The following is a 12,550-nucleotide window of genomic DNA, read 5'->3' on the forward strand; positions in this document are numbered from 1 at the left end:
AAGAACCTTTTATATAGGTAAAATGATATGAGATATTTATCTTAAAACCGTGAGAACATATCTTAACACTTAAAAGTTAAACTAGTATATACTAAAACAACACGTACACATAAAAAAATAGCACTTTTGAATTATATTAGCACTTGTAAATTACACAAAGATAATTGATTTTAGCACATATGTGATTGATATTAGAACTTTTCTTTGTGGAGAATTATACCAACACATAACACATTGAAAATAAAAGAAGAATCGAAATATATAATTGATTGCTCGTTAGCATAATTATAGAAAATTCAGTATAATTGAGATTATTTAGATTATTATTTTTATCCCTCTCTATAATTGATTGGATGCTAAATAACACTTTTAAAATGGTTTCTGCAATTTTTAAATGAAATATGGTTTGTATTTGATCCTAATAAAAAAAATAAAAATAAAACCCTTCTCTATAATTAATTGGATGTTAAATAACACTTTTAAAATGGTTTCTACAATTTTTAAATAAAATATGGTTTGTATTTGATCCTCGTAAACAAACAAAGTAAAAAATAAAACATATAAATGATTTGCAAAAGTAAAAATAAAACAAATAAGTAATTTGCAAGTAAATTAAATAAATAAATGTTTATAATAAATAAACTAAAGGTTGTTGTTTCAAGAAAAAGTTAATTGAAGTTTTTGACTAACTAGGGTTAAGACCCGCCCGCGTTGCGGCGCGGGTACATCGTAAATATTGAATGGATTAGTCCAAACGTTATATGATGCATAAACCATATGAAAACATACATTTCGACGTATCCAGTTGAACTCAGTGTAACCTGTATAAGCATTGTGATTGGATCAAACGTAAAGTAAATGAAATTCATATCGAACAATCATAACGTATTATATGTGACCCAACTTATACAAAGAAAACGTAACGGGTATGAAGGAAAGTATGCACATGTAATCGAAAGGGATTAATTAGAGCTTTCAAAAAAAGGCGAGAAAAAGAAACCATAATTTGACTCCACTCGGTTCGAAACAAACTTTACGAAACATACATAAAATAAACACGAAAACATATTATATTTGACGTGAATCATTTCTCAAAAAAGTTTACGTCGAAACGTAGAACTTGAATTTATACGAAAACGTACATAGAAATATGCACATAAAAATGGTTTCTTTAAACGAAAACGTATTATATTTGACCTGACTCGTCTATAAAAAAAATTTGCGTCGGAATGTAGAAGAAATCATATTTACGCATACCCGTACATAAAATATGCACGTAAAAATAGTTTTTAAATAAAGGAAGTATAGGGGTAAACCGAAACAAAAACACTGAACGAAAAGCAGACTAAAATCGTTGAACCACTCACACCCGTTACAGTGTCTTAATACGAAGAAATTAACCAGAAACGTAAAACGTAGAAAATAATAACTTAGTCGATCTACGACCCGCCCGTTGCGGCGAACTTTTCAAAAGAGGAAAAATGGACATTGCGACGGGTTTGTCAAATATGAAAAAATAGAGCAAAAACGTTGAATCTCACATGCACGCTACGACATGTTAGCAAAATTTAGAACGAAACGTAAAACGAAAAACTTGCGAAGGATAAAAAGTATGGGGTACGAAAGTTGTAGATAATAAAGTGTTGTGGTAAATTATAAAAGATGGAAAACTTTGGGTTAAAAGTAAAAAATGAAAAGGGATTAAAATGTAAAATATGAAATGTTTGGGTTAGAAGTGAAAATTTAAGTTTTTTTTTTTGAAACACTTGCTAAACACAAGTTACAAGTCATGATAGCATATATAAGTTGCTTATTAATATATGGAATAATGTGACTTTTGCCTTTTTCATTAATTATATCACAACACTCGAGATATTATATTAAATATTAATAAAACTTCATCTTCTTCACTATAGTGTGCCGCACTGCCGCTGCAAAACTCTCAAGTTTATCTCACCGGAGATTTTTGTTTCCATCTACTGTCAAATTTAATTTCATCTTATCCTCAGTTACACTTAGGGGTATCCTAAGATTTGCTTAGGGGTATCACTGATAAATTAAATAGAGATTAAATATAACATTGCACTATGCCAAGAAAGTTCAGGGGTATCCCGGGCTACCTCTCGGCACCACATAGGTCCGCCCCTGTACGCCTTACCAAGGGTTCAACGTACGCAGGACCGTAGAATAAGAAATATACTCCTGTGCAGGTGTTCTTAACTCTTAAGTCTCAACACATCTGGCCATATTGATGGAGTACGCAGATGGTGATGAACTCTTTGCCCAGATTTTCAATACTGGCAGATTCAGTGAAGACGAGGTTCATACATGTCATGATCACTTTCTCTATTGTACAAAGGAAACAGCTAAAAACTAACACTTTGATGTAATATTTTTAAAACATGCTGAGTCTTTCTTCCAACAACATGTATTTGGGGCCAGCTGCTCTCTTCACTGGTAAAGATTGGTTCTTCTGGATGCTACTTAACTTTGGTAATTTTGAGCTTCTTGTATCATTTCTGTTTCATAATCATTGTTTCTTTTGAACTTTAGAAAATTTGTCATAGAGATCTGAAGCTGGAGAACACTCTCTTAGTTGGAAGTCGAACCCCTAAACCACCTTTGTTAGGAAAATTTTATTTTTTGATGTAAAGTATTTTATTATAATGATCATTTTGGTCATATATTCAGTCTGGCTTATTGCAGTTTCAACAGGAATCGAAAGTGGAACACCAGCATACATTTCCCCGGAGGTTACATCTCGTAAAGAATATGACGGCAAAGGATGTTGGATAATCTTGATGGTTCGGTCAAATCGGGTCATGGTTCAACGGGTCGAACAGGTTACGTGCTTAACCGGGTTACTGGATCAGTTCGTTGCATTTTGTTTGGCTAAAGAAGTGGTCATAGTTGTACGAGTTTAGAGGGAACGTGATTGACCGATTCAGATGCATGTGTACGTTGGAGAATTACAAGTGCACGTTGGGCTGAATAGTTCTTCAGAAAGATTTAGTATTTTATTATTTTATTTTCCCCACGTTCTCATTTTGCATGTGCTTATTTTATTTATAAATAGGGAGTAGTTGCAATAGTTTGGTTGTACCCATTTTCATTCGAATACAACAGAAGAAGCTTGTTCACTTCTCACCTCTGCATATTATACATATACATTCTTGAGTTTTGTGAGTGTATTGTGGGACCTGAACCAACACTTGGTATCAGAGCGAGGGTCGAGAAACGAGAGCTGGTGAAGACGGTGTTCGCCGTTTTGAGAGTCGTTACGCGAGAAGAGGGTAGCAGCCCTTCAAACAGCAAGAATAAGAAGAGAGAATGAATTCGCAGAAGGCTGTTGGTTTTGTGACAGCAGCGAAAGTTATCGGTGATCGAAGAAGAAAGAAAATAGAGGTCACCGGGAAAAGAAAGAAAAGGGCTCGATCCTTGGAAGATAGCAGCAGTATGATAAGCGAGTTTATGTAATGGTCTCGCGAGAAAGAAACTAGAAAGAAGGCTGATATAGTTCAGCGAAGAAAGAAGAGAAAGAAAGACCGCAGCAAAAGAGAAAGAGAAAGAAGCTGCTAGAAACCATAAGAAAGAAAGAAAGAACCGGTGTCGATGTAGAAAGAAAGCCGATAACCGTAAGCAAGAAAGAAGAACGGCTTATTGAAATCAGCAAAGTAAGAAGAAAGAAGTCGCGAACGACGTGAGAAAGAAGAGTCGTCGCCAGAAAGAACGCGAGAAAGACCGTCGTCGCCAGAAGAGGAACCGGTGATAAGAAGACCGCCGTTGGAAACCTTGTTCCGACGGGAGAAAGAAGAAAGAGACTGTGGCCGGAGATTGATTTCTGGCGTGAGACCGAGAAGACCGAAGAAGCCACAAGAGACCGGCGGCTTGAAGAAAAATAGACCGAAATAGGTAACCGCGACCGCGGTTTGCCTAAGAAAGAAGACCGATAAGCTGCGACAAAACGGCGGCTAAACTAGACCGAGACCGTGGGTGTGACATTTACCGGAGGTTTGCACCATGATAGACCGAAGAAAGCTTTCATCAAAAGAAAGCTTAGACCGAATGGCCAAAAGTAAGATCGAGAATGTGAACAAAGACCGAGAGTTCACACTAGAACGAATCGTGAACGAGAGACCGAAAGAGTTCACGTTAGAAAGAAAGAGAAGACCGAAACTAGAGCGAACCTACGAGGTTTGTGTAGCAAGTAGTAAGATCGGATGTTGTGTTCGAATAGCAAGTTCGCAAGAAAGAGGGTTCGAAGCAAGCAAGTACGGGTTCGAATCCAAGCAAGTTAGCAAGTATAGCAAGAAACCGATTCCGGTTATAGCAAGACAAGAAAATAAAGAACGATGAGCAAGTTGCAAGAACCGACATCAAGATTATGGGGGTGAATGTTAGATAATCTTGATGGTTCGGTCAAATCGGGTCATGGTTCAACGGGTCGAACAGGTTACGTGCTTAACCAGGTTACTGGATCAGTTCGTTGCATTTTGTTTGGCTAAAGAAGTGGTCATAGTTGTGCGAGTTTAGAGGGAACGTGATTGACCGATTCAGATGCATGTGTACGTTGGAGAATTACAAGTGCACGTTGGGCTGAATAGTTCTTCAGAAAGATTTAGTATTTTATTATTTTATTTTCCCCACGTTCTCATTTTGCATGTGCTTATTTTATTTATAAATAGGGAGTAGTTGCAATAGTTTGGTTGTACCCATTTTCATTCGAAGAAGCTTGTTCGCTTCTCACCTCAGCATATTATACATATACATTCTTGAGTTTTGTGAGTGTATTGTGGGACCTGAACCAACAAAGGACTCTTTTTCATCTTTTGGTTAATTTTTTTTGTTGTAAAATACTAGTATTGGCAAAATGGTGGGTCACACGAGTTGGGTAACGGATCAAAATAGATGTTTTTATGTATGGGTTGGATTGAGTATTGACCCACATGTAAATAATTACTATGTTAGATATGATCACAGAAGTTACACACTTTAGTAATAATATAGTCATATGAATAAAATAATAGGATTTTTTATCCTTTATGCATTAAAATACACTTTGTTTGATCCGTTTCCTTCATAAATTTAATAAAGGTTTTTTTTTTTTTTTTTTTTTTTTTTTTTTTTAATTTACCCTCTTGATCCTAATATATGTTGGCCCCAAAAATGGATCTTGATCTCTAGACAATTGAATAACTTGAATATATAAACTGAGAATTTGTACAATGGAATGATCGAATGTAATGAACAACTACAAGTGAATCTAACTATCCCTATTTATAGTTTTCTAAGGGTACGAGTGAATGGACGCGTCTCTTCGTGAACGGGTGTGTCTCTAGATTGTGTGGATGAGAATGAATCTTGAAGAGGTGTGTCCATAAGCCAAAAGTCACGTCCCTTTCCTTCTTGTGGCTGCCGATCGCGAACAGACATGTCTCTAAGGAGACATGTCTTTTCCTTTAGTGAAGCGGTTATAATCTTTCAGTTTTACATCTTCAGTCCCCATACTTTGTAACCGCCATACTTTACACTAATTACTAATAAACCCTTGTACTTAAGGATGTGTAGAGATTAAGGATTTCATTCACCCCCCTAATCTTGAACATCCTTGAGTTGTAGATCTTGAACTCCGGATAGTTTTATCTTCTCGAATCTTCTCGGTATTTAACACTTCACATGTATCTTCTTATTCACGAACCTTGCTCCTCACGAACTTGCTTCACACTTATCTTGACCGCACTTAATTTGTATCACACGAATCTTTTCTTGTATAGTTGTCTCAACACGAAGTCCAGCGGTCTTGATTAACTTGCCCACCATCATATCACATGACTTGAATCCATATCGCATAGATTTTAGATAATCTAACTCACTTAGATTTCTCTAGCGGTTGTATCACACAACAATTTTTTGACCCAGTCACAGGATACGTGTGTCTTCTTCTTGGTTTATCTTCTTCACGGTTGTCTCTCACAACGAGTTCTTCATTATTAATTGCTTCCCTCACGGATTCTTCACTTTTTCTTGATCCATTCACTAGATTGTTTTGTTGTACCTTTCACAGGTTATTCCGCATCATACGATTCTTCTTTCCTTCGACTCCTCACAAATCGACTACACTTTTCCGCACGGTTTCGAATCACACAAACCCTTTTGATGTCTCACCAATAGTATTCATTGTTTCAATAACTTCAACCTTTTCTGCATTCACTGCACTTTATTTTTTCTGCACTCGCTGCAACAATTTTCTCTTCTTGTTTCCTACATTCACTGCATCACTTTTCACTATCCTGCATCCGCTGCATCATCGTGTTTCTTTGCATTCACTGCATCTACAATTGTCTATTCCGCATAGCACTTTGTTTCTAATTAAAAAAAAACTTTCGAGCCTTCACTTGGTAATTCTAGATTCTTCGAACACACTTCGAATCACACGAATGATTCTGTCTTTACTCGCTTCTTCTTCATGATCGACTCACTCGATTTTCTTTTTCCCAATTGATCGGTTTAATTTTCTTTTCTATACTATGAACTTGGCCTTCAAACCTTCACCCGCGAATAAAACTGATCGCGTATAACCACCGAATTAAATTTTGATTCTTCCTGGCCTTCCAATTGAAACAAAAAAGAACCCTGTCCTGCGCTCTTGTACTTCGTTCGATACACTCACGAACCCTTAGTCTGATTGCTAACTTAGAATTCTCACAACCCTTACTTTCTTGTTTCTAAAATTTCCTGACCACCAATACGAACCACTGTACTGGTAAAATTCAATTCCCTTGAATTCAACAAACTCTGAAATCTTTAACCCACGAATAACCACAACGCGTATTAATTGAATTCCTGACAATCTAATTCGCACTATAACCCCGAAATCAAAACCCTAGATTTCGAACAGAACCCTGGTTCGACAACCTTGAACCGAAAAAATTAAAACTTGCGAATTGAAAAATTAGAATGATGAAACCTGATCGCGAATGACTTTGCGATTCGATGCCTTGCGATTCCTGTGCCTAGAGCCTGGCGCTCAGATACCAATTGTTGACCCCAAAAAATGGATCTTGATCTCTAGACAATTGAATAACTTGAATATATAAACTGAGAATTTGTACAATGGAATGATCGAATGTAATGAACAACTACAAGTGAATCTAACTATCCCTATTTATAGTTTTCTAAGGGTACGAGTGAATGGACGCGTCTCTTCGTGAACGGGTGTGTCTCTAGATTGTGTGGATGAGAATGAATCTTGAAGAGGTGTGTCCATAAGCCAAAAGTCACGTCCCTTTCCTTCTTGTGGCTGCCGATCGCGAACAGACATGTCTCTAAGGAGACATGTCTTTTCCTTTAGTGAAGCGGTTATAATCTTTCAGTTTTACATCTTCAGTCCCCATACTTTGTAACCGCCAAGTAACCGCCATACTTTACACTAATTACTAATAAACCCTTGTACTTAAGGATGTGTAGAGATTAAGGATTTCAATATAGAATAAGCATAACACGAAACAACCATTTTATAAGAAAATGAATTTTCATACATACAAGCATACCATAGTTTTGTTTGATTGTCTGTCTGTTTTGTGTTAGATTGCAGATCTTTGGTCCTGTGAGGTTAAGGAGGTAAGCTCAATCTCATGCCCAAGAACTATAGGTTTTTGTTAATATACTCAAAGATGGTGCTCATGAATATTTACACGAGAAATGTAAGCACGGGCTGACCCCTTGGAATTTATTCCGAATGGTCCTAATTTTTTGCTTTTCATATGCCTACGAAAAGGATTTTTTTACCAGGTTGGATCACTGACTTTTGTTTGCTGGATTGAGTCGAATTACCAAAATATTTTGGCTACCATTTCCCTTTGCTGAAGAAGCATACAATCCCACATATTAGTATACTTCATTAGTAATAATTTTTATCGCTTGTTGTTTTGTTGTTGGAACTCACTTTTTATTGTTAGCTTAAACAACCGAAATTTTATTTGACACCTTTTTTTCTGACTTTGTTTAAATTAAAATAAAGACATTTTTCCATATTATTACGGTAAACTGGTAAAGTACCTGATCGACTACCGAAAAGATATAAAACTACTTTGTTTAAGCTCTTACAAAAAAATTAAAATCATCTGTCAATTAGTATTTGATCATCCATGTATTGTTAAATTCTCATAACTTTATTTCTACATGGCAATTTTTGTATATCGTTGTCATCATTGCAATCTGTCTACTTTCCCACGTGGTAATTTTTAGGCCTCCAGGTCAGTTATAGTTTGTTGGTTTAATTAGTTGGAGAATTAGTTAGAGTTCGTTGGTCTTTTCCTTTCCACTCACATATATAGTGTAGATGTGTATTCATTTGTCAGCTGAGTTGATCATATACTGAGCCTATATTTACTTCTATTTTTCCCTGTATCATATAACATTCCAAATATGAATCCATTAGCTTTGTCAATGTACCCAAAAATAGTAATAAAAGCTAAAACAAATCAGACCTTGATCCTACTTCCAGCAATAGTGTTATTCACCCAATCTAACCAATTCAAGATCACTTTTTTCCATTCTGTTGTTGATCCAAAAAAATGGCCCAAAACTTTAGGACAAGTGTGTTGGAATGTGCTCCATAGTCCATTCATTTTTAAAAACCCTTTATAAAAATCATGAAGTAGAACATTAGAAATGTAACAAAATGTTACAAAGGAAGTATTACAATGTATAGGAAAACATTAAAGACAACAATTGTAACCGTTCCAACCATAATTGGTGCAAACAAGGTGGTGATACTCACACAATCAACACTATAGAAAGCATAAATAAAACTTTAACGTGGTTTGTTTTCTTCAATTGTATTGTCTGTGCTGTTTGAGCAAGATTCCCTATCACGACTACCATACGAAACTAATGGGACCTCGTAAAGATCAGATTGCTCAACTTCTAGGACTACACTTCTAGCGTCTTGAAATGTTTGTTGTTGAACCCAAGGTTGAGTTGTGAATTTCCTCAATCTATGTAGCTCCACTGCCACCTCTTTCATGGTAGGTCTATCCTTGCCTTGTAAATTAAGGCATCTTTTTACGAGATCACCTACAGCTTGTATTTGCTCAAGTGTCCCTTCACGCAATATTCGAGGTTCAACAATTCCATATAAGCGGTTTTCTGTAACTAATTTGACAAAATGTGTTGCTAAATTATTCTCAAGATTGGATCTATCAACACCAATAGGTTTTTTTCCGGTCATGAGTTCTGCAAGGACCACACCAAAGCTATATACATCACTTTTCTCAGTTAGTTGGCTTGTGTTGAAGTACTCTGGATCCAAATACCCTAGTGTACCCTGAATAAGAGTAGTTACTTGTTGGTGATCTAATGGGACTAATCTTGATGCGCCAAAATCTGAAATTTTTGCGGTGTAGTTTTCATCCACTAATATGTTGGTGGACTTGACATCTCGGTGTATAATTGGCATAATGGTTTCTGAATGAAGGTATGCAAGTGCACTAGCAGCTTCAACAGCTACCCTTAATCGGTTTTCCCATGATAACCAACTCATTCCACCCAATCTAGAATGAATGTGATGGTGAAGAGTGTTATTAGAGATAAATTCATAAACTAGTACAGGGACTTCCTCTTCTAGGCAACAACCTAAAAGCTTTACCACATGTCGATGGATGACTTGTGTAAGGATCAAAACTTCATTTATGAACTGCTCTGCTTGGCTCGCATCCACTATTTTAGACTTCTTTATTGCAACTACACGTTTGTCAGATAAAACTCCTTTATACACTACACCATAGGCACCTCGACCAATGATATTATCTTTAGAATAATTACGGGTGGCTTTACGAAGCTGTACGGTGCTAAACAAAGTCATTGCCTCATGAGACCCTTGTGAATTAATCTTTTGTCTCAGCAACACACCCCCATTTTGCTCGAAGAACCTTTCTCGGAGCTTCATTAGCTTCCTCCTCCTTATACCATATAAAATTCCCGCTATACCAGATAGTACCGCTAACAGGCCACACACCGTTACTACATGTAAAATGAGAATGAAAAACTTCAGTTAGTAGTTGTGTTAATTCAGTTTCTTCGAAAGAACGTGGTTTTTTAAAACCTGCATCTTAAAAAGATTTATTTTCAAGGTTATACTAGTTGACAGACACATTTATACTTGCTTGAGAGCCTTACCTATAGTGAATATGTTTGAAGAAAATTTTGAATCTTTATACCAGTGACAACCATTTTCTATTTTGGCATCACCAAAAGATCCCAATGGGCAACTACAATTGTAACTCCCTCGAGTATTTATGCAATCACCATAGCAGGGGTTGGTTCCTGGATCCTCACACTCGTTGATGTCTATAAAAAGGAAAATATAAATAGACTTGTTAAGTAAAGCAGAAAACATCCTAATTTACATGTTTTTTTTGGGATAAGAAATAAAAGATTTTTTTTTTTGGTGAAACACTAACAAGGTTGAAATATATAGTGTGTAGTAGTCTTAACCATAAAGTCGATATCGATTAGGCCAAAGGCCCTTGGGTCACATCATATAAGTAACCCATTATATTAACTACAGAAATCATACTTTGCCTTAAATCTTATTAAGATTGTCATTGAAAATGATTTGATGTATAGTGGAAACTGACCTTGGCAGCCTGGATCAAGATAAGGGTTACCCTCGTAACCATTGTTGCATCTACAACGATATCCACCAGTGTCTACCTCATAGCATGAACTGTTTTCTTTGCATGCCGAAGACTTAGAGCAACCACGAGTGTCCGGAGCAATTGCCCAATCTACCACAACAGGGACAGTGGACTTTATCCTCTCCACAACAGCAGATTCAGCATATAAATCACTGACACCATGGAACACAAAACTGTCTTCCTCTCCAAGAAACGCATAGCCACAGCGGTTGAAGGCCCAAACATCTGTGTGGTTTCGAAAAGTGTAGAGTGTAGCATTGTAGTACTCTAGGCCATTCGGTATGGATGTCTGGCAACAGCCAATTCCTGAGCACGTCCCATTAGCAGGCAAATCCTGTGCTTTGCTGCATAGCCCCAAACAGCCGCCAGTAAATTCTGCACCGTTTTTCCCTCTGATCATAGAAAGATCATCACACCCAAGGACGGTGAACGTGTTCTTTTGGGAGAAAGTGAATGTTCCCAACCTTGCCCACCAATCAAATTCATCTTTTATAGTTCCATCTTGGTTGTAGCACTTATAAGCAACACCAGTGCCAATACGGAACTCTGAATCTGAAATATTGTATATTTCTATATTGCTTGAACGGAGAAACAACTTTGGATCCTTGTAAGACGTGTTACAAGTCACGTAGAACGAGTTGTCAAGGGAACAACCCGTGTCATTACCGATACCAAAAGGGTAAGGAACTTCCACATTCCCGCAGTGGGTTGGACAGTTTGGCTTTGCTATATTGTTCATGTTGGAACCTTGAAGAGTTCCCAAGCCCATTGCAAAAGGAAATGCATAAAGACTAAGAATAATATGAAGAAGCATGATGATGTTTCTCCTTTCTTTCCCTATCTTTTTGTGTGTGTTTACGTTTGTTTACAGTTATATCAATTTATAAGGATTGTTAACCGTCAACTCTAAATTGGAGTCATATTTAGTCACCTACCGCATACTAATAATTAAAATACAATATGTCATAAAAACAAACATATATCATACAATTAAAGTATTCATATTGTTGCTCGTCTACCTGCTATCCTTATGTAATTTGCCCTGATGATTGGAATGAAATAAAAATTTCTTTTTGAAAAAAAAAATATATATTTATCAGATTAGAAACTCGTGTATTATAAATATTGAATAAATAAAATATTAAATAGTTACTAATAAAGATTTAGAAATTATAAAACGGTATTCTAAAATAACATTTGACTGAAATTAAGTATTAGTTACTAGCTAATATTTTAATATTATTGAAGCCATATATCTCTCGTAAGTTACTATATTTAAAATATTTATTATTATCTTATGTTTTACTATTGAAAATATGAACACGTAGTTAAGAAATAAGAGAAGCGGGAAAAAGAATCTTAGGCTCCAATAATTGTGACGTAGCTACTTACTTTTGATTAGAAGTGATTAAAATTAACAAGTATTTATTAAATCTAAAGTATACTAATGTATTAGACTAACCAGACCAAACCAGTGAAATACTTTCTAAACCAAGCATAGATTCATCTTTTCGAAACAAGTACTCGTCTTCATTAGTACTAAAAGATTTCTTTTGTGGTCCGGCTGTTTTTGCATTGACCTATTCCCTCTACGTGTGTTACGGCTCCGTCAATTTGGTTTTGATCGTATGAAACACTTCGAAGAAAGACTTTGATTTAGCTTGTCCTCTAGTGATGACTCTGAAAAGGTCTTGAGAATAATACCAAAGATTTTTCAATTCCTCCCAAATGAATATCTACCATGAAATTTCTTCTTGTTTGCATTGGATTTTTAGTTTTGCATTTATTACTTAATTGTGGCTCTGTTTTGTTAAATTGTAAACGTAAGCCGTTAAACAATACGAAGTGGA

At 36.1% G+C, this 12,550-nt stretch overlaps 1 protein-coding gene across 1 annotated transcript; it reads right to left on the bottom strand.

Moving 5' to 3' along the window:
- Positions 1-8,625: 8,625 nt before the first annotated feature.
- On the bottom strand, positions 8,626-11,550 carry LOC110930412 (wall-associated receptor kinase 2). The gene is made up of 3 exons (XM_022173711.2): positions 10,641-11,550; positions 10,180-10,350; positions 8,626-10,023 (listed from the first exon to the last, which is right to left on the bottom strand). The coding sequence occupies exons 1-3, from the start codon at positions 11,512-11,514 to the stop codon at positions 8,816-8,818; spliced, it is 2,253 nt and encodes a 750-aa protein (XP_022029403.1). The 5' UTR covers positions 11,515-11,550; the 3' UTR covers positions 8,626-8,815.
- Positions 11,551-12,550: the final 1,000 nt, after the last annotated feature.

The sequence above is a fragment of the Helianthus annuus genome, chromosome 3, assembly GCF_002127325.2.
Source record: "Helianthus annuus cultivar XRQ/B chromosome 3, HanXRQr2.0-SUNRISE, whole genome shotgun sequence".
Classification (NCBI taxonomy): Eukaryota; Viridiplantae; Streptophyta; class Magnoliopsida; order Asterales; family Asteraceae; genus Helianthus; species Helianthus annuus.